Raw genomic sequence first — 22,941 nt, 5'->3', positions numbered from 1 at the left:
GACAAGGATGCCACAACCAAGGCACACTCTCAAATGCAAGCTCATCTCTGGGGAAACTGAAGAGAACCAAACTGACATCCTCCCAAAAAGCCAAGTGCCCCCTAAGCAGGCTGTCCAGCTGCTCTCCGTTGTTCCCTATGAGGACCAACATCACACCACAGAATCACCCAAACCAAATTGAAGCAAGGGACAGTCTTGCATCTAGACGCGAACTGAAGGAAGGGAATGGAATCCGCCGCCACCGCCGCCACCACCACCACCCCCCGCCACCAAATCAAAATGAAGCAAGGGACACTCTTGCATCTCAGCCCACACCAGAGAATCACATCTGTTCCACCCAAAGGAAACTGAACCAAGGCACACTCTTGCAACTTAGTGCAACAGAACTAGTGATATTCACAGCAGCCAGGCACTGGGTTCAGCTAGTGGGGGAACACCACAGAACAGAACTAAGCAGGAAAGCTCAAGTAATTCTCTCTCTGCAGTAGCCTTCATCATCAGCCATCCCTTCCATCCCTGCAGTGAGGAAAGTTAACATTAACAAGACTACACATAGATCACCTATCCCTCTTGCCCCTGCAGTGAAGTAACAACCCATTATATGATTTACATCAGCCATCCCTCACATCCCTGCAATGAGGAAACTTAAGTTTAGTCAACATCAGCTTCGTTTGGGTGTTTCTGTGAGTTTTCTCTGTGGCACATGGTGCATGTCATTCTCTGCTTTTCCTAATATCTCTCTCTGACTCTTCCCATCTGAGTGGCAAGACAATAACTCTTCCGGGGCCTGTTTTCTCAATTATCTGCAGAAATTCGTGCTAATGCGGGCTGGTGGTTTTGTGGTATTGCCGGGGCGGGGTGTGTGTGTGTTACAGTATGCATTTGTTGTGCCAACTGAATCTGCTGGTTTTCTACCTAACTTTTAAGTCTTGGGAAGAGCATTTTTTCCTCACAGAGGATGCAGGCCACTAGGAGGGCTCACCTCATTCACTCTGGAAGTCCAAAGTTTGGAAATTGAAGAGCGGCATGTTGACCTTCAGGAAGACCAACTTCTCAACTCTCCAGGGGAGCAGGCGAGTGCGATGCAAACTGACAATGTTGCCCACCTGGGAAAAAAGTGTGCTCGCTCTCCACGCTCGTCAAAGGGCACAAAAGGAGCTTCTGAGCCTCGAGAGAGAGGTCCAGCCAGATCGTCTCCTTCTTGGCCCAGTAGCTCAGCAGATTGGTGAAAGCAACTCAAAGAGCTCTGCAAGGTAGTCCCTGACTATCTCCAGCAAATCCTGGTTCACATGCCTCACATTCCTTGAGGGGCTAAGGGCACACCAGAGCATCTCCGTCTCCATGGACATCCTTGGGCTGGCCATGGGGGGAGCTGGCTGAGAAGGGGCAAGAAGGGAACCAGCAGAGCTGGGCCCCTTCCCTGTCCCCTCTTGGCCTGCCCACATTGCATCTGCACAGAAAGGGCATCTCTCACTCTGGTGTGGTGTTTGGCCTGCTTGGAAAAGGTGTCCTTGATAAATGGGTTGCACATGATCGCTAACATGCACAACTCCTTATTGGTGAGCGGCTGCAGCTGGGACATGATGCCCTGTTGCAGCCTTATCACGAGTGCATGTGCGCCTCCTGGAACCAGGTCTGCACGTCCTGTGTCTGGGTCCAGGAAGGAGGCCATAGCACTCTGAAGTGTATGCACCAGACTGGAAGGACCAGACCCAGGGTCACCATGGCAGACGAGGCTGCGGCAGTGAATTCCTTGAAGGGCCTCAGGACCTCCACTGTCTGGGCGTTGGTGAGTCAGTTCTCTCAGCTGAGCACGCCCTTCCTCCTCCAAGTATTGTTGTCTGAGAGCCACACCATGAGGGTGGCCTGCTGCTCCACCACACACTCAAAGATGGCACAGGTGGTATTCCAGCAAGTGACAACATCAGCGATCAGGTGATGCTCCCACACGCCTCTCCTGGCTTGTTTCTGGCACAGTTGCTGAGTTGCTTACGTGCTGCGTGAGAAATGACTCATGTGTCGCTGGCATTTCTGGAGAAGACACTTGAACTCACAAATTGTGGGGTCCTCAGCAGGTTCCTCTAAGGAACCCAGACCAGGTTCATCCTTCTCCAAGAGGTCGAAGTTTGTGGGCCGCTCAGTAAACGTGCAAGAGGCCCACTTTTGATGCTGCTTTCTTTATGTTTGTGCCAGCATCAACATGTATCCCATGGTGATGATGTGCTCACCCTCACCTCCCCACTCGACTAATCCCCTCTTGATGGTGGCAGTGATGTTCTTTGCCCTGTACGCATCATTGAGAACCTCGGCGTGGAGCAAAGCCTTGTAGAAGTTGGCCTGGTGGTGTCCTTTCTGGCCCTGCGTGATGCTGGTCTTCCCACTCCCACCCTGAAAGTCATCAGGTTGCCACCAGTGAGCTGTAAGCAAGAGCCTGCTGCAGCTGAGGGCAGGTCCAGATGTGATGTGAAGTGCCCAGTTCTCCCAATGGCGCAAGACAACTCTGCCTTCACATGCTCCTTGACAGCCCTGTAAAAGGAGGCCATCACGGTCCTGCTAAGCATGGTGCAAGCAGGGGTCATGTACCAAGGACAGAGCAGCTCGAGCAGCCCTTGAAGCTGAAGTTGTCTGCTACGGACAGAAGCTGCTTGTCTACGTGGATGATCTGTGCAATCTTCTGGGTGATGAACCTAGATGCCCTTTGGACACCCCCCCCCTTTTGGCACACTAGTGCCATGTACACAAGACCTCTCTGGCAGAGATGCTTGGTATCTTTTCCTTACAGGAAACCCAGGGTGGGGAGAGCTCCAGAGGTGGTTGCGGGACGTCCTTCTTGTAGTGCCTCTTTCTGTCTTCCCCCAAAGTAACACTGCCGGGTGGTGCTTCTTCATGTGGTTCCTCAGGCTGATCATTGAGAGATTATTCATATCTCTCCCTCTGTGACCTGGGCCCTACAGTGCTGGCACTGTGCATATCAGGGGTCCTCTGGAAGTGTTCCGAGATGTTGGAGGACAATGGGTGCCGACAGTGTCCTGCAGCTGTGGGTACCCCAGGAGATGCCTCCTGTGCAGCACTCGGCCAGACACACCATGTGTAGACTGGGCAGAAGAATATGGCTGAGGGTAAGGGGGTAGAGAAGTAGGGGCCACCACTTCCAAACTCTTCCTCCGCCATCTTCTCCTCCTGCCTCTCTGTGAAATGCTTGCTGCTAGCTTCAGAGAAAACTAGGGAAGTCACACTGATGGTGGGCCCTTCTGCCAGTTCCTCCAACATCTTCTGGGCCCCTGGGGTGAGTACAAGGGACGGAAAACTCGTGTCCCCCAAGCCCACCCCAAAAGACTCCTCATGCTGCTCCCCACTGCTAGTTCTCAGCAGCTAAACGAGGGGGAGCCTCAGCTCCTACTTCAGGCACCTTAACCTTAAACTTGTGCTTATATACTACTCTTTGGGATAACTGAATGCCACATTTAGAGCAGTTTACAAAGTCATTATTATCCCCACAACAGGACACCCTGTGAGATAGATGGGGCTGAGAGAGCTCTGAAAGAGCTGCGACTGACCCAAGGTCACCCAGCTGACTTCAAATGGAGGGGTGGGGAATCAAACCCAGTTCTCCAGATCAGAGTTCTGCCACTCTTAACCACTACATTAAAAGCCACCTCTGGAGGGGGTGGTGCTCCTACCACCACTTCATGAAAGAGACCCTTGTGAACCCTCCAAATCCTCTTGCTGCCACCGGAAGCCAGGCTGGTGAAAGGCAGCTGCGCTGGGGCAGGCCTCCTCTGCACAGGCTAGAGGAGAGCTGCAACCCTCCCCTCCCATCTAGTTTTATCCCTCCCTTTCCCCCAGGGCCCCTTTCTGGTCTCCTGTCACTCAATTTTCTGCCCCCTGGAACCTACACCAACTAGTTTGTACTAACCTTATTAAACAGTTAAATTACCAACCCATCCAAAGCACCTAGCCAAAACTAAGAGTTTCTTTTAAAACCTACCTACCTACTCTAAAAACTTGTTTTTTGTGGATTTAAACCTGCAGATGGACACACAAGTCTCTTTTTAAAAGACCCTATTTAGGAATGTGGTGGTGCTACACTAGCAAGCAGCTAACCCTCCAGTCTATGACAAAAAAACCCTTCTTCTAATGTGCCTGGTCTGGCTCCAAAGAAGCCAGAGATGGGCAGGGAAAACCTAGCTAAATGCACTAATGTGTGGCCTATTTATCTATAGAATTTGAGTACAACCTGAACTCTTCTTAATTCCCTACATAAGCCTATTAAAAGGGGAAACACTCTTTTTTGTCCCTAAATTAAGTTTTTCTTTAAAAGACCTACAACTAGCCTATCTTAAAAACACTTTTTAAAAGTTCACACTACATAGTCCTCTCAGGATACCCAAAAAGTACACCCCGGCTGCTAGGTAATTTAAGTTAGCAAGCATCTCAACAAACACGGCCGCACCCTGAAGAACAACCAACAACAATTGAACACCTGACCAAACCAACAGAAAATAGAACCCAGCAAAAAACACAAATTAAACTTCTGTAATGAAAGCCCACCAACAGGAGAAAACAGCCCCTGCATAAGAAAATTTAATAAAATGAACAGAAACTATGAAACTGCAAACAAAAAATTAACCACAACAGAATAAAACAACCCCCTCAGAAGAACAGGCAGCAAATATAAAGCCAGAAATGACAGTCACAGTCCAAAGCAGACCAGCCAGAGTCCCAGCCCATAACACACCCACCCACCCACCCACACACACAGAGCCAACATCCAGCAGCAGAAGTGTCTTTCTCCGTCTCCAGGCCAGATCAAAATGGAGACTGACTGAGACAAGCCACCTAATTTTTTTTAATCCAAATTTAATACAAGAAATGATAAAACCGTACTGTACAAACAATAAAGGGATTAAAACTAAGCCATAAAAGACATTATCAAAACCACTCTTGGCAAATTGTTAAAAACCCAAGAATTACAATAAACAAGCATTTAAACTTTTTTGCATTGGGGGAATTACTTCTTTGGCATTTAAAACATCTAAAATTGGTTTCCAGATTTCATCGTATTCAAATAAAGGGACTGCCATATGCAAGTTCCCAAAAAACGGATTATGCATAATCCTACCCATCAAATATTGCTCCCAGATTATCTGATACCATTTTTTTAGCAATGGGCCTTTGAGGGATTTCCAATTCCCAGCAATGGCCAGATGAGCAGAGGCAACTAATATTGAGACAAGAGATCTGGTATTCCTATCTAACACAGAGTTGGGCCAAAAATCCAGTAGGAGAAATTCTGGGGAGTATGGCAACAAAAGACCCACCATGTTGGATATCTCTTTGTGAACCACTCTCCAAAATTCCTGAACAAAATGGCATTCCCGCCACATATGTAGGGCCGTGCCTTCCTACCTTCCTGCTTGCAATAAGATGAGATATCTAGGAGTTTATATCCCCATAAGCTTGAATGATGTCATTTGGGTAAATTTCGATGAACTTTTTAAATCCGTGCTGATCCTATTTTCTAAATGGAAAAAACAAAGTTACTCACGGTTTGATAGGATCTCATTGGTTAAATCTCTTATTCTCCCTAAGTTTCTGTTTCTGTTCCGATCCCTCCCAGTTAAAATACATCCAAGGAAAATACAGCTTTGGCAAAGGGCTCTCAATGAGTTTATTTGGTCTGGTCGCAAACCAAGAGTTGGGTTCCGGACATTACGTCAGTCCTCAGGTTTAGGTGGTCTGAATGTCCCAGACCTGTCTTTATATCATGCTGCCTCTTCTTTGGCTCCATTGATTCAGGCTTTAAGACTGAACCCAGCAGAAGCCCGGATCTCTGTAGAAAGTTTCTTTTCTTCACCACTTTCCTTACTAGTAACTATCTGGTCCTCAGCTAAAAACAGGCCAGTTATGACTTCTTCCAACTCCCTATTCGATAACATGCTGAAAACCTGGGATAAATATAGGAAAATCTTAGCTCCAGGTATCTCCCCCCTAACACCTTTCATTAACCAAGAGTGGTTCCCTCCAGGAAAGGATTTAAGTGAGTTTAGGGAATGGAAAGACTCTGGGATATTGTTGATTACTAACTGGATTGAAAATGGGACAATTCTGGAAAAATCTATAGTGGAAGAAAGGTTCAGAATTAGGATATCTTGGTTTAGATATGTTCAGCTGAAACATCTGTTCACCAAGCTGATCAGGTCCAAGGATTTGCTTCGGCCCCTAACTCCTTTTGAGGAAATGATTTGGAATGGGGAAGAAGGTAAACAGGGTAGGATTTCAACCCTTTACAAATTATTATTAAGGGTGATACATAAAGACCCTCTGCCATACCAAAAAAAAATGGTCTGAGACAAGCCTCCTAATTTAACTCCTTGCAGCTGTTTTAAAATGGCGTTTTCCTTCTTGAGACTCCTATTGGCTAGAGGAGAGCTACTGCAAGGACTGGCCGCTCACCCTCTCCATTCCTCCTCCCGCTTCCCCCTTCTTCCTCTCCTTCACTGCCCCCTCCCTTCTGGTTAAAGGCAGGAAGCAGTGTTCTTTGCTGTTCCTTAGCAAAGGAGCAGCCCAGCTGCAGTTTCCGAAGTTTACTGAATTTTATTGAATAGATTTGGTAAGCTTGAATTTGGTATTATGGAACTTATTCAGAATTAAGTTTGGTAATACCTCATTTTACCCAATCAGGTAAAATTTGGTATTTTTTACTGCTTACCGAACCTGAATTGCACACCCCTGTTGGTAATTGCAAAGGTTGAGCCTGCTTTCTTCTAGCCCCAAGGCCATGTAGATAGGCTGGAGGGCAGGAACTGTCCGAACGGAGATGGCCAGCCACACCCTCTGGCTGTTGTTCTCTCTGCCACCCTTGGTCACTCTTTATTTCCTGCACAGTCACATGCAGTGAACATGAAATAGAAGGAGTGGAGGGTTGTGGCATGAAGGAAAGGTTACTGTTCCTGGAGTTCTTAGGGGGATGATAAGAGCTTTTTAAGGAAGAAGAGGAAAGAGATCTGTCTGAAGACTGGCTCTTTTCTTTGGTAAGAAGGGGAATATATTTAAAGGAGTGGAAAATCCATTTGCTTTTAGCATTGTCAGTTTTGAGTTTTGAGAAGTAGTCTCCTATTGCTCCTTGTGTGAAGAACTGTTGGGAGTTCTGCTCTCCTGGACCATTTGTATCCGCTTACCTGGGCTTTGGTTTTATTTATCCATTCAATATGTGGTGCGCAGAGAAACGGCTAACAAAGAACCTTATCCAAGTCAGGAACCTTGCCCTACCGCACTCTTCTGCTAACCAAATCCACCGTCCAATGGGCTGTCTCGACAGGTTTAATGATTTGTCAGATCTTGCAGCTACACTCATACTTGTTTTTGGACAACCCTTGAACAGTGGAGCCATTTCCTCTCAGTGTGATAAAAGGAGCTTAACCTCCGCGTTACCTTATAGGTCAAGATCTGGCTTGAGGGGGCCTTTCTGAAGGCTCCTCTGTTGGAGGCAGTGGGTGAGGGGTCTTCTAAATTTTCAGGTTTCTCCCCCCAATTTTTGAATAGGGTAGTCCTTCCACTGAAGATGAAAGAACCCATAATGCTGATGCGTCCTAGAAATAGTTTGCATTGGTCTGTGCCTGAATTCAGCTCCTTTTTACTGAAGAGCAGAGAAGCTTAGCCCATTTTAGGGATCAACAGAGAACTGCTTCCTCACAAGATCCTTAGACAGGTGACTGCAGCACCTGTCTTTAAAGATAGATCTTTAAAGTATCTCCAGGATTCTGCTTCTCTTCCGTAGACTTCCAGGATATCAGTTCATCTAAACCTATTTCAGCAGGCAGACTTACACATTCTCTTTTAGCTTGGCGACCTCAGTCAGGAATGTATCTGGATAATCAGGACACATAACTGGGATGGCATCTCTGAGAATGAGGGCCATTCATATGTATACAAGACCAGCTTTTCCATATGAACTCAACAGGTAAGAGGTGTTAATCTTTTGTTACTGTATTGGCAGTCACAGAAGTGCAGAGAGAAAAAGTAAACATAATTTGAAAATAGCAGCATGATTCATATCAGATTAGGAAGTAACAGTAGTATAATATTTCTGTTAGGATCCAACGAAAGTCAGAAGTCGGCAAATTATTTTTTTTTTCCAGGCACATCATGCTTACTACTGATTTTAGTTGGTTCCGTTTAAAAGTAGTTTTTTTTCCCTAATGGCTGAATGCAAATTTTGCCTGACTTGGTCAACAGTTGACCTTTTTTTCTACCTATGGTATGTTTGTTTTTCAGGGCTCTGTTCCAAATAAATTTTATGTCCACAATGACATATTCCGTTATGAAGATGAAGTATTTGGTGAATCTGAAGCTGAACTAGATGAAGGTGAGGGGATCTTACAGAGAGCATGGCCCCGGACTCGCATGCTTCATCTTCAGTGGCAACGATGAATTTTGGCACTAAATTGTACTGTAGTGGAGTGGTTGGAGTGAGAGCCTGGGAAGCCCAGGTCTGAATCCCCGTTCCTCCCTGAAAGATTGCTGGGTGGCCTTGGGGCATTCATTCTGCAGCCTGACCCCATCTCATAGGGCAGTGCCTGTGAGGATAAAATAGAGAAAGGGGAAACAATGTTGTCCTCGTTGGGTACAAATATCTAAATAAAATCAATAATTTAGAGGATTTTATTTATTTATTTTAAAACATTTATATGCCCCTTTTTCAAACAAATAAGGTCTCCAAAACAGCAAACAACAGATATTAAAACACACAAACCATTAAAATGACATTTTAAAATGCATATATAAATACAATAGAACATATAGACATATAAACGTGCACAAGTTGGGAGGAGGTTCACCAAACCAAACAAAAAGGCTTCACCCGCTATCAGAAGGCGGAGGAAGGCAGGCGGATCCCTGGGGAGGGGGTTCCCAAGTTTTAGTGCAACAGTGGTGAAGACCCTTTTTCACATTGCCACCCTTCTAGGCTTAGATGACGGGGGCCTCTGCAGATGTTATTTAGTTACAGTCCACCTTTCTAACTAAGGCTTAAGACAAATTACACACTGTAAATCAATATGATCAATATCTGGTACATTCAACAAACAAGACAGTAAGGTATAGATAGATCACAAAAATTTGAAAACAAGCATAGAACCAAATACAGATACGAAACACTGCAGATACAGGACTTAAGTAATTTGACATAAATATATTAAATTATGTGGGAACTGCCAGTAGGAGCATATTTACACCAGTGGATAGAATCCAGTAGTGTAGTTTACAGGTCTCGTCCCTTTACCAAGACATCTGTCTGATCTTTTTCTTACAGCACAGGCCTATTACGGGAGTAAAAAGCCCTCCTGAATTAATGCAGTTTTGTAGTTCTCAGAAAGCCAGGAGAGCGGGTGCTTTCTTGACCTCTTCAGGCAGACCACTTGGTAAGGTGGGGCCACCGCAGAGAATGTCTGTGTACAGGCAGCTGTTGATCTTGCCTGTTTGTAGGGTGGTGTCTGCAGAAGGCTCTGTTCAGGTGAGCAAAGTTGTTGTGGTGAAGCATAGGGATGCCGCAGATGTGAGGGGCCAAGGCCGTGACGGGCTTTTGTATGCAATAGCCAGATCCTGGAGTTGAGAAACTAATGGGCAACCAGTGGCGTGATTGCAGAATGGGATTAATGTGCCTGGTCTGCCAAGCTCCTGATGATCATCGAGCTGTGGTGTTCTGCACCAACAGGAGTCTCCAGGTTGGTTTTGAGGGGAGATCTATGTAGAGTGCATTATAGTAATCTAGTCTCGATGTTACCATGGTGTGAATCCAGGGGACCAAATTGGCTGTGTCAAGGTAGGGGGCAGTCTTCCAGGCTAGTACGAGCTTGCAGAAAGACTTTTTTGCAGCTGTGTTAACTTGCATCTCTGAGAGCATCACTGGATCTAGTATAACCTCTGGGCTCTTAACCGAGTCTGCAAGTGTCAATTGAACCCCATCAAAAGTGGAAATAGAGTGTTCTTCAAAATCTCTGCCTTCCCAACCAGCATCACTTCCATCTTGTCTGGGTTCAGTTTGCTTTTAGACATTTGACCACAGCTGTCAGGCAGCAACTCAGGACCTCGACTGCATCACCAGGAGATTTGGATACAGAGCTGGGTATCATCTGGATGTGGATGACATTCCAATTCCATAGCTACACATGATTTCTCCTAAAGTCTTTACATAGAGATTTAATAACATAGGGGATAAGATTGGACCCTGTAGAACCTTGGAAGATAATTTCCACATTGAAGATAGCTGGTCACCAGCAGCAACCCTTTGAGTCTGTTCCGTGAGGAACAACTTAGACTGGTCTAAGGCACATCCCCTGATACCATTTCATAAATGCCTCAACAGGAGGCGTGGTCTGCTATATCGAACGCTGTAGACAGGTTCAGGAAGAGTAACAAAAAAGTGTGGCCCTTGTCTATTTTTAGATGGAGGTCATCATCTGAAGGTACTAGATCCATCTCTGTCCTATAGGCTGGCCTGGAACCAAACTGGAAAAGGTCCAGAACACAAGAGTTCATTGTCTGTCTTCTGTGCAGTCCCACATGGGCCTGTGCATGCGCAGGCAGGCCTGCCAAACAGCAAGGTTTCTACAGCTTTAAAACGCCTGTCTCTTCAGAGCGCATGCATGGGCGTTTCCTGCTGAAAGCAGCTTGTGCTCCTGGGAGACAGCGCCCCTCGCCTCAGTTCCTCTTTCGTCGCCAGTTGAAGAGGTTCTTCTGCAGTGCTCCACGGTCTTCTCTTGGGAGTAGGCCTCATCCATCGATTGGAAAATGCTGAATTTCGGAGACATACTTGATCGTAAATATGGCAGATAAACCCTCTTCTGTGCCACCAAAATGACACACACTAATAGTTGTTCCATGTGCCTCATTTGCTTTGGAGAGGGACATAATGTAGCAGTGTGCAAACACTGCCAAAATTTTACTCTCAAGGCATGGACAGAAAGACCCACGAGGCTCAAAGCCCTTCTATGGGAAATGAGCCTTTTCAGCATCAGACAGCCATAGCAGTGAAGACCTCCACCGTTGCTGAATTAACCAACCGTTTGGACCCAACTCCAGCATTGACCTTGAATTCGACCTCTACAAATCGATCCCGGCTGCATCGTTTGGCTCCGACTAAGGCTTCAGCTTTAAGATCATTGAGCCCTTTGGATCCAATTTCGACTGCTCGGATCGACACAGCCGTCCGTCTCTGGTGACACAGAGCCTGATAGAACAGCCGTGGAGCCAACAACATCCTGTATTGACTTCACCGAGTCTGTCTGAACTGATAGGGACCCAAGCAACTTTTCATCGCCAGAAGACGAGGAAGTTCTCGACAGTGGTGTCCATGGGAATGGATGTCTCTCTGTCCAAACCATCGGATCCGACAACAGGTCAGCCTGAGAATAAGGAATGACAGTCTTTGGAGTTTGTTGAACCTCCTAAGAAAAAGGCTAAAACCAAGTTTCACCATTCCCATAAGGAAAAGGAACATCCAAACGATCATCAGGCAAGGAGACTGAGGCACCTGAGGTAGAGATAATCGAGACTCCATGTACTCCATCACTTCATTTAAAGTCTCCATCAACCTATTCCTCTGAGGATGACGAGGAGCTGAATGAACCAAGGATTCACCCAGTTCTTGGGGACAGAGACCTTGCTCCTCAGTGACCATGTTTCTCTCATAGATGCCTGTCATGGTTCCATCAAGAAGGACCTTCACCTTACGGCATCGATTTTGGAGACTAATATAGAACAGAGTCCATCACTTTTACTTTTGAAGGATTTATAAGGATTCATAATCCCTTACAGGCACGGATGGCCCAGGCTCAGCCGTCTTCTGCCAGATGCATCCAGGCTCTTCAGAGTTTGTCCACTCTCTAGGCGGCAATCCACCAGCCAAGAGCCATAGGGCAAGAGCCCTTTGCCTCAAGCTTCAGCTTAAAAAGTGCAGCAGGTACTTGTGAAGACAGCCAAAAAGAGCTGAGTGGTTCAGCAGCTTGTAGAGCCTTCAAGGCGCCAGGTGATAGACTTCAGGCAGCAGGTGACAGAAATCCAGGCAACTACCATAGCAAAATGCCAGGGACCTCCCCCACTGCCCAAGCTCACCTCTGAAAACTGTGGAAGATACCCAAGCCCATTTACTATGAGAAGTTCCAGGAGGGAATTAGTTGAACACCTCTGATCCCATGGTTGTTATACAGCATGTTTATTATGTTTAATTTGGATGCATCTTAAATTGGTGTCTAATCTAGCTCTCTACCATGAAGCCTGGTACAGGCAGTACGTTGGATGTCAGTTTGCATTGACTGGGATCGAACTGTTTATGCAGGATTCCGATAGATTCAGTGATGTCCCTGTTCATTTTTTTCCTTAAGTCAGTGGCTGTCTACAGAGGGTCTAACAAGATGAGCTTGCTGGTAAGGCAGAGATTTTGACCAGGGTTTTGAAGGGGGTGAGTTTGAATTTGGCTGTGTCCGTTAAGAATTCAGGGGTTTTATTGGATCTTCCATTTATTAGAAGAATGAATTCTTAACTGTTGTATTTGGTGCTGAAATTATCTGCTTTCCTAACATCCACAGACCTAGTAGCACCAATCTGTGCTTTTTTAACATCAAGGCTAGGTTACTGTAATGTGTGCTAGATGGAGCTGCCCTTGAAGTCTGCCCAGGAGCTGTAGTTTGCTGGTGGGAGCTTACAGCTTCCATCTAGAGCAGCGACATTAGCTATGCTCCCGGGTCCAATTCAAGTTGGTTTCTTTGACCATTAAAGCTCTCCACCATCTGTGCCCAGCTTCCCCAAAGGACATTCTCTCCCACTGTGGACTGGTTCACTTCAGGTTGCCCCAAGGGGTGCCACCTGAGTGGGCCCCTCCTTTTGAGCCCCCCCCCTTTCCTCCGGTGTGGAGAGTTTCTGTGCTGTTTGCCTTCCCTAAGAAATGAGGCTGTACTTTTTATGCAAGCTTCTGCAGTTAATTCCTACAAAATTAGGAATTATCTTGAGTGAGAACTGCATAGCTGGGTTTTTCCCCCCTTGCTTTGTATGTTTTTACCCTGTTAGCTACAGGTCATTTTTTTTGTAAGGCATCTTGAGATGCTACATTCAGGAAAGGCAGCATATATACTTTAACATAAGTTCCATTAATAAGGGACGAAGCCAAGTGCTCAGAACTTTTGGAAGCTTCTGACTGTACATTGGATTGACAGGCATTTCTACCACATGCATCTTTATTCTTGCAAGCAAGTCCCATTGACTTTCCTAGTAAATGTTTGTAGTAGGAGTGCAGCCTAGAATGCTGTTTGTAGCTTAACTCTTGTTTAATGTACTATCTGGGTCTTCTGTAATTCTCAGCTTGGTTGGAATTGTTTCTTGGAACTTCTCAAGGAAAAATCAAAGTGGTTGTCATGCAGCAGTAGTAGCGGAGAAAGTTGTGCTTTGGAGGAGTCAGCTTGTAAGTCAGACTGCTGCCCTGTGAAAGTGGTAAGAGAAGATTATGCTGAGCATAATAACGAGGGTAATGCAGTGCTAGATAACGTTTAATACGGAGAACACAGAACTACAGAAGGGATTAAACATACAAAGATGTTGCCAAAGAGAGCTCTGTCAGCTTTCCCACCATATTTCCACATTTATTCCAGATTGGACATCTTTTTAAGTTTCCCGTTTGGAAATTGAATTAGTTAAACCTGAGAGACTAGTGGAGCCTACAATCATAGATCTACCAGCACAGGGACCTGGGAGGTTGTTAATGCAGCTGCTATTCAGATGCTCTGCCCAACAAACCTACCTCTTAACCCAAATGGTTACATTGGCAGCTGTGAACATGAACTCTTCTGACACGCTATCAGCAAAACAAATTCCAAGCATGCATTGCCCAGTTCAGGCCGGGTTAACCTCAGTCTTACACATTCTACATTTTTACGAGACTCTCCATGATGCACATGTGTATGTTATGTTTACAAAGCAGGAGTGCATACCTCCCCTCCCCCCCCCTTTTTAAACTAACATGTTAATTAAATGATACCCTGGAAATCTAGTTGGTGGTTACTACTGCGCCCAAATCATGTTAAATGATCCTCCTCTTAAGAACCTGAGGGACCTTCCTGGGTCAGAGCAAGCAAAGAATAGTACAGGCACACTCTTTGGTGAAAGGTCCCCAGAGCCCCGGGGGGGCGGCCCTAGTGTCCCACCACTGGATTGTAATCTGCTGGCTACTTGGCCCCTTTCAGTGGGTAAATACGTTAAATGAACAACTTTTGTGTATGCTAACCCAATCTGTAAGTATATTTTTGCTTTAGGTAACCTATATTCAGATGCAGAGAAAGTGTGCAAATTTAACCTGTCAAATTTGCTGTGAAATCTTGAGTTTTTGGTTTTACATGCTGTGTGCCTGTGATGCAATGGGAATGATTGTATACAAAATGTTACCTTTTGAATATCCTGATTGCTTACTGTGACGGCATCAGCCATTGAGAGGGACCAGGGGAATGGCAGCTGCCAGGCGTCTGGAGTCGCTGGGGGAAGCGGTGTCCAGACAGAGGGCAGAGCCTGCCTCGGAGGGGGGGAGCAGCTTGTAGCCAGTGACGCTGGGCCTGAGCAGGACCAGCAGCAGCTGGGGTAGGCAGGCCGGCCAGGTTACTGGTGGAGACAGGTCTTTAAAAGCAGCAGCAAGAGGCTCTTAGGGGCGGCTGCCATAGGAAGAAGAGGGGGAGTGGGACAGGCTGTAGGAGGGGTGCCGTTGACCATTTCCATGCCTTGACTGTACAAAGTCCTGAATAAATGTCTGCCATTGGTCTGACTGGTGAGTCCAGCACGCTTTGGTGTGAGGAGGGGGCTTGGTATCTGGACCTTTGCCTCACCTACTAAGGGCCTGTAGCTCCAGACTACCAACCCTGGCATGCTTACTAAAGAGCAATAATAGTCCATTGGTATTTGTAGATCTAACAAAATGTTTGGCTCAAATTTTGGATATCTGGCCAATGTTTAATGAGCATTGATGGCTAGTCTCTACTAACCGTCCATGACACACATCATGCAGTTGAAAGGGGGGTGGGAAGAGACAAATCATATTTGTTGTGACGGAGGTCAAAATATGGACTTCAGCTGGCATGCAAGAAAGAGCTGCCGTAAGCATCTCAGAAGCAGCGCAGGAATGTTTTTTCTAAGATGGCACCTGCCACATGGCTTTTGCAAGTACATTTGTTACTTTTTTAAAAAGATGTTGCCCAGTTAATAAGAAACACGTTTTTACCATAGTAATATTGTAGTTATGCCCTAATCTACATTGAGATTGTTTTAGGTAATATTCTTAGGGACGCATTCAGGAACATGTGTTTTACTAATATTTATTAGCAAGTAAAGCTATTTTTCTCATATCTTAGAATCAGAAGATGAAGTAGAAGAAGAGCATGAAGAAAGGCAGCCATCCCCTGAGCCTGCACAAGAGAATACAGCCACTGCTTACTATGAAAGTCACCCTGTAACGTAAGATAACTCTGCTTGCGTAACTGCAGTGTATATGAAATGTGTGTTGACCCTTTGCTTGCAGTAATGTGTAGGAGTTCGCAAACTGCAAGTGTTGAAATATGGTTCAGTTGAGCAGTTCCAGAGTATGGACGATTGGCAGCCTTTAAAGACCTTCCGCTATTAAACGTGATCTTCTCACTTCCACGTTGCACCTAATAGCTATTACAGCAGTAGAGGCAGGAGGAGTGTTATTTGTCTTTGGCTCATTTCCGTGTTAACTTGGTATTGTAACTGTTGTGTGTATAAAATCGGCACATATGAACGAGCATTAAATTGAGAAGGTGAGGCCACCAAGAAGCCAAAAATTTAAATATAAACCTTAGCCAGTTTGGAAGCCAGAAAATCAATCTCTTCAATCATATTTCTTGCCAAGCACACAGAGAGGTCAGGTAGTTAAATTTTATCATAGTGTAGGAATAGTGGATTTGTCTAGCTGCCAGCCAAGTTGAGGCTGGTGAAATAACTCTGCATTAACAGTGGGAGTTACTCAGGTATGGATGCTAGATCAGTGAGATGTACAGATAAAAATAGAGAAGGCATAGAGATAGGAGCAGCCAGGAAAACTCTGTAGGCTGCAAGAGCTCTAGCTGAAGGCCGTGACTGTGCTTTGAAAAAGTTGCCCTTGCTCAGTAGATGGCAAGTCATTGTAATCTTGATGCTCATCTTTGTGGCCTCTGTGCAGGAGTACATGGTACTGCACAGCTTGGCCATGGAGGTGAAAAGCTAAAAAATTTCTAGAGCTTTCCAAAGCTCGAAGCGCTCCCCCCTCCCCTGACATGAGTTGGTATTTTCCCTTCCAAATCGGCATGTGACCAGGAGGGGAGAGTGCTCCTCTCTCAATCCTCTCTTCATCTCCATGGAGGAAGGATGCATTTTACTTTCCAGGGAGATTTTTTCCCTCAGGAACATCCCCTTCTACATCTCTGTGGGTGAAAGTTCACCTTTTTCTTACCATAGCCCTATTTCTTACCATAGCACAATCAGATGAGCATGACATGTGCCTCATCTGTTTGGGAGAGCGCTACAGTATGCAAGCCTGCACACTGTGTTGTCATATCACTCCTAAGGCATGTAATGAAAGGGTGGCCAGACTCAAAGCTGCCCTGTACGAAAAGGCTCTAGGGCTCCAGAAACACAGCCTCAAAAGGACGGGCCCGTTCTCCATCTGCTTCAGGGCCCCATTTCAGTCATTGGATCCAGCAAACCTTTCAGAGCTGAGATCTTCATTGGTTCCATTGTCGAGGTTGGAACTGCCACATAAAAAAGCAAAGAAAAAATCCAGCAAAGACTCGCCCAGTCGTAGATCACCTCCTCGAGGATGCAGATCTGACTGTGGTTTTTCATACTAATATGTTTCCCCATCTTGTGCACCGTCAACTGTCTTTGAGGTCATCTTGTGCACCATCAACCATCTTTGAGGACATTGGACTTAGACTTGTCCAACGATGAACCAGTCAAAGTTCCCCAGTCCTCGCCACCACCACCACATTGGGTACACAGGGATCATAAACTGCTTGGAGAAGGCAAATGCTAATCAGGGCCAAGGTCCCAGGTAGTCTGTTCCAATGTCAAGGGGACCCCAGCAGTCTCAATGGATTCCCTATCTTCATGCCCTGTCGCCAGTGTTATACCCTCAGTGGGGTCAGTGGGACCAAAAATCTTTTATGCAGCCTATGCCACCTCCTGCCCTCGGTTCTAAGGCTGCAAGAGGTCTGCAGACGGTAGCAGGAGGGCATGCATCCAAAGCACAGCACTCAGTCTGATTTGGAGGATGAAGCAGAAGTTCCCAGAGCCGATCTCGGATCCAATATAGCATCAGATCCATCACTAGATGAGGCAGTGGAAGATCGAATCCCCGTATTGCCCTCTGAGGATCTCATATATTCCAAAAGCTTTTGACAAGGTTCCTCATGATGTTCTGATGGGCGGACTGTGGACTGGACTCTAGGATGGTTAGATGGATAATGAACTGGCTGGATAACCGCACCCAAAGAGTAGTTATCGATGGCATGATGCCTGGTTTGAGGGAGGTGTCCAGTGGAGTGCCACAGGCCCAGGGCTGTCCTCAGCTCATTGCTTTTTAATATGTTTATAAATGATCAGGATGAGGGTGTGAAGGGATTCCACATTAAATTTGCAGGTGAAACCAAATTGGGAGGAATACTAAACACCCTTGAAGGCAGGCATAGTATTCGAGATCTGAACACACTGGAAAAGTGGGCAGAATAGAACCAGATGTGATTTTAAAAGGATAATTGCTAGGTTCTGCACCTGGATAAGAAAAATACAAAGCATCCATACTGGATAAGGGATATACTTCTGGGAAGCAGTGGGTGTGAACAAGATCTTGGGATATGGGTGGATAGGAAGCTAAATATGAGCAGTCAGTGTGATGCAGCAACAAAAAAAGTGAACACTATCTTGGGGTGCGTTAACAAAGGTGTAACATCCAAATCACAGGATATTGCTCCACTATATACCATGTTGGTCAGACCCCACCTGGATTATTGTGTGAAGTTCTGGAGGCCTCACTTCAAAAAAGGATGTGGACAAATTGGAACGGGTGCAGAGGAGAGCGACCAGAATGATCAGGGGGCTGGAGACCAAACCCTATGAGGAAAGACTGAGGGACCCAGGAATGTTCTATTTGGAGAAGAGGAGATAGAGGGGAAACACAATTGCTCTCTTTACCCATTTCTGGGTAAGGTAATTGAGCGGGCGATGGAGAGACAGCTGTAGAGTTTCCTGAAGGAGAACTTGGCCCTGGATCCCTTCCAGTCGGGGTTTCGCCCGGGACACAGGACAGTCATTGCTGGTTGCCCTCACAGATGATCTTCGCAGACACCTGGATCAAGGTGGATCGGCACTGCTGATATTATTAGACCTTTCAGCAGCATTCGATACAGTTGATTATGAGCTTTTGACCCACCGCCTCACCAATGTGGGGATACAGGGGATGGTACTACAGTGGCTGGTCTCTTTTCTTCATGGTCATGGACAGAGGGTGGTGCTGGGGAAGAAATTGTCCTCTCGCCACCCGCTGGTATGCGGTGTGCCGCAGGGGTCAGTACTCTCCCCTGTATTGTCTATATGCGCCTCCAGCACCGCCACCGCCCAGCTGGTGCGAAGCTTTGGTCTTGGGTGTCACCAGTACGCTGATGACACCCAGTTACATCTGTTGATGGGCAGCCAGTCTGGCTTGGCCACGGATGTCCTAGAGCATGGCTTTGAGGCCATGGCTGGATGGTTGAAACAGAGTCGGCTGAAATTAAATACTACGAAGATGGAGATCCTGTATTTGAGTCACGGACATGTGGACTTGGAACCCCGGCTTCCTGTTCTTGATGAGGTGGTACTTGTACCGGCCCCGAGAGTCAGGACCCTGGGAGTGATCCTGGAGGCATCCTTGAATATGGAGGTCTTCTTTCTTCTATCTTCAGCAGACCAGGCATCTTGCCCCTTATCTCTCGGCCCGCAACTTATCTACAGTGATTCAGGCAATGGTCACCTCTAGGCTACACTACTGTAATGCGCTTTACGCAGAGCTTCCCTTGAATCTGATCTGGCGGTTGCCGCTGATTCAAAATGCAGCAGTGCGTGTCATCACCAGAGTGCCGAGAAATGCACATATTGCACCGGTATTGTGCCAGCTGCATTGGTTATCAGTAGAGTACTGAATCAAATTCAAGGTTTTGGTATTAACCTATAAAGCCCTATGCAGACTGGGACCTGCTTATCTTTGGGACTGCCTCTCCCCATATGTGCCCCAGAGGATGCTTCGATCTAGTGATAAACAGCTACTAATGATCCCTGGCCCCAGGGAGGCCCACTTAGCATCAACCAGAGCCAGGGCCTTTTCAGTCTTGGATCCAACCTGGTGGAACGCTCTATCTAATGAGACCAGGGCCCAGCGGGATTTGTTATCATTCTGCTGGGCCTGTAAGACAGAGCTGTTCCGCCAGGCATTTGGTTGATGCTGGGTAGGGCCCCTGCCAGCTGAAATAGGGTAGAACGGGAGCCCCCTGTTAGAACATCCATCTCCAAAAAAGAAGTCTCCTTCTTTAATTATTTTTCAGTGACAGTTGGAAATGGATTAATTAACTGTTTGTGCTGTTTGTGTTTGTTTTAAAATATTTATATTGTATTATTATGTTTTAAATTGTGCTTGTAATTTTAATGTCTATAAATGTGATCTGCCCTGAGTCTGCTGGTGTGGGGAGGGTGGAATACAAATTCAAATAAATAAATAAATAAATAAATAAATAAATAAATAAATAAATAAATAAATAAATAAATAAATAAATAAATAAATAAATAAATGGCTGTCACTTAGGGGAGGGAAGGGAGCTGTTCCTGTTGGCAACAGAGGATAGGACTTGAAACTATAGGAGGGAAGGGTTGGATGTTAGGAAAAACTTCTTCACATTAAGAGTAATCCAGCAGTGGAATTGGCTGTCTAGGGATGTGGAGGGTTCCCCCTCATTGGAAGTCTTCGAGGAGCGGCTGGACAAATACTTGTCGGGAATTCTTTAGGCTGTTCCTGCATTGGGCTGGGGATTGGACTAGATGGTCTATAAGACCCCTTCCAGCTCTTATGATTCTGTGATTCAGAATAATGTATTAGAATGGCAAAATCCTTGGAGCAGGATGTTATCTGTTCAGATCCCAAACCATCAGATCTGATACTGAAGGTGCTATACAACAGTGATGCAGGGTTGGTAGCCTTTCCTGTCCTGCAAAGCTTGTTGGTCACTGTATTTAACATCTGGCTAAAACCCACTTCTGCAGCTTCATCAGCACGTAAACTTGAGAAACCCATACAAGGTCAGAGAAGATGGCTCTGAATTTCTGTCCGTGCACCCTCCAGCCAGTTCCTGAGTGGCAGAAGTTTAACCATCCGAGCAAAGGGCTGGCAATCACTTTGTACCTTTCCATAAGGAAGAGTGTAAATTAGATGTCCTGGGCAGGAAAATTTATTCATCTGACACCCTAGCTTTTAAAGAAGCTAACTACAATGTGATCATGAACAGCTGCCAGATGTTCCTATGGGACTACATGGCACAATACATGGACTCTCTCACAGAGGGAAACAACCTTAGATAAGGTGATTCATGCTGAAGGAGTCAAGTTAGCAAAACAACAGCTTAATGCAGCAGAACATGCTGCATCTGTGGCATCAGCTATAGTTTTAAGGTGGCACCCATGGCTCTGAGCTTCCATGCTCCTGCATGAATCAAGGGCTAAACAAGATCTGTGTTTTGAAGGAAAGGAGTTGTTCAGTGGTAAAACTGACAAGCCCTTGGACAAGAGGAGAAAAAAATAACTGCAAAATCTGTGGGATTCACAGCTCAGCCATCTACATCTTACAAGTGTTTTCCAAGCTCACTCCTACCAACAACAGTTCTCAAGAATATATACCAACTAGGCTGTCAGCATCAGTCCTGCAGACAGCTCTTTGTACCACAGCAGCAACCTCTGCAGTCTCAGGGCAAAAAGAAAGACAAGCTATCATCTCTGATGATCCATCCCATAAAGGAAAATCAGTCCAATGACTAGAGGACACCCCCTCATTCCTAAACAGGCTGGCTTCATACCTCCCAGCCTGGAAGGATGTTACACATGTTGTTTGGGTCCTGTCTATTCAGAGGGGGTGCTATTTAGAATTTAACTCACTCCTATCAGAGTTGGGTCCAGTTAACTGTTCAGTTTTGTCCTCCCCAGTTTTAGAGCAGGAAGTTTCCTGAGTTTAAATGTTCTAGAGGCTTTTATTCCCATTATTTTATTATAAGGTGAGTAGAGAAAAAAGACTAGTTTAGACCTAAGTTTAAACAAATATTTAAAGGTTTTGAAGTTTAAGATGCTGTCGCTCTCAGAAGTTTTTTCTTTTTTACAAATAAATGTTTGGTTTGTTATATTAAACCTTAAAGATGCTTACTTCCATATCTTCATACATGACAGCTGCAGAAAATTACTTCCATTTCTATTGCACTGATATGCATTTTCAATGTACAGTACTTCCGTTTGTACTTTACACTGCTCCTAGGGCATGCAGGAAATGTATTTTGATCATAGTGGCACAACTCTCCATGAGGGGTTGCACCATATTTCTGTATTTGGATGATTGGTTGATCACTGCCCCATCAAATGTGTTATTGGATGAGTACTTCAGCTTGTCACCTTGACACTATCAAGGCTGGGCTGCTAATAAATGGGAAAAAGTCAAAATTGGACCCATCCCAATCAGTTACTTTTATTGGGGCCATCTTGGAGGCCTCACAAGGTGGAGTTTTTCTTCCAGAAGAAAGTGCACACTCCATACAGATTATGGTACAACAGTTTGCTCCCCGTAGGTTGCAGATGGTACGATCCATTCAAAGTCTATTGGTCCTGACAAATGACTTGAGCACATGGTTGCCTGAAGCCTTCTGCTTTGCAAGAGACGATGTAGTTTTCATTAATGGCTGGAGACCCTTCTCCAGCTGATAAATCACTCTGGATAAGGAGGGATCATGAGTTTAACCACTAGTGCTCCATTTGATGGCTCTGCTGAAGGTTTACTGCCTAGGCTTGCTCTGGGTGGTGACTAGAAATTGGAGCGTTGGAGACAGGACATCTACTCACAGCTACAATTGGAGTTCAAAGGCAAGTCAACCCTCAGTCTTAAATCTAATGACTTCAAAGAATTAAGCAATTCTACAACACAGCTATTTATTGTATGGTGAGATAATACTTTTCTTTCCTGGACTTTTTCCCTTTCTCTTTAACTGAGATAAGATTAATGATACATCATTAGCAGAAAGCTCTTAAATTACATATGTGGAAAGAAAATTAAAATGGATTAAGTGGAATCAAAAGCCCATCATTTGTTTATCTCTGTAATTTGTGAATTAATATTTGGAGAAAGTGCTTTAGCTAGGCCAGACAAATAAAACTGTGTTAAAGGAGCTAATGGTGAAGAACTGACCTTGAATGTCAGGATTAGAATGTAAACAGAACCAATAGTAAACAATACTATCTGTAAAAGGCTTCACAGATTATTTATAGAGAAACAGAGCCATCTTGTAGAAAACGTCTCAAGGTACAAGGAAGCGCACTTGTTCTGACATACCCACAGATTTGATGCAAAAATTCTTTGATCAATGAGGTGATAAATTAGATTCATTTGAAAGGAAAATGGAAGACAATTTTATGAAATTTAAAGCAGATTTAACTGAACAAATCAAAAATATTGAAGGTGCTGTTAAAAAAACCTCGGAGGATGGAAAGAAGTCAAACAATTAAGTGGAGACCCTGGACAGCAGAACAGCAGTGTTTGATAGAGAGTTGGAGAAACATCAAAGTAACTTAGCCTTATTGGAATTAAGGGAGAAAGAATATGCTCTGAGACTATGAGGCGTTAGAGAGAAACAA

The 22,941-nt window shown here is 45.3% G+C and overlaps 1 protein-coding gene across 2 annotated transcripts in view; it reads left to right on the top strand.

Moving 5' to 3' along the window:
- The window catches only part of G3BP2 (G3BP stress granule assembly factor 2), a 124,091-nt gene that overhangs the window by 46,939 nt on the left and 54,211 nt on the right, over window positions 1-22,941 (top strand). For both annotated transcript variants that reach the window (XM_054991168.1, XM_054991169.1), the window contains 2 exons: window positions 8,278-8,368; window positions 15,387-15,489. In XM_054991168.1, coding sequence (XP_054847143.1) covers window positions 8,278-8,368; window positions 15,387-15,489 — 194 coding nt within the window. The remainder of the gene's footprint in view (window positions 1-8,277; window positions 8,369-15,386; window positions 15,490-22,941) is intronic.

The sequence above is a fragment of the Eublepharis macularius genome, chromosome 11 (genome assembly GCF_028583425.1).
Source record: "Eublepharis macularius isolate TG4126 chromosome 11, MPM_Emac_v1.0, whole genome shotgun sequence".
Lineage (NCBI taxonomy): Eukaryota > Metazoa > Chordata > Lepidosauria > Squamata > Eublepharidae > Eublepharis > Eublepharis macularius.
The sequence above is the reverse complement of the archived record's forward strand: the minus strand, read 5'-3'. Positions and strand labels throughout refer to the sequence as shown.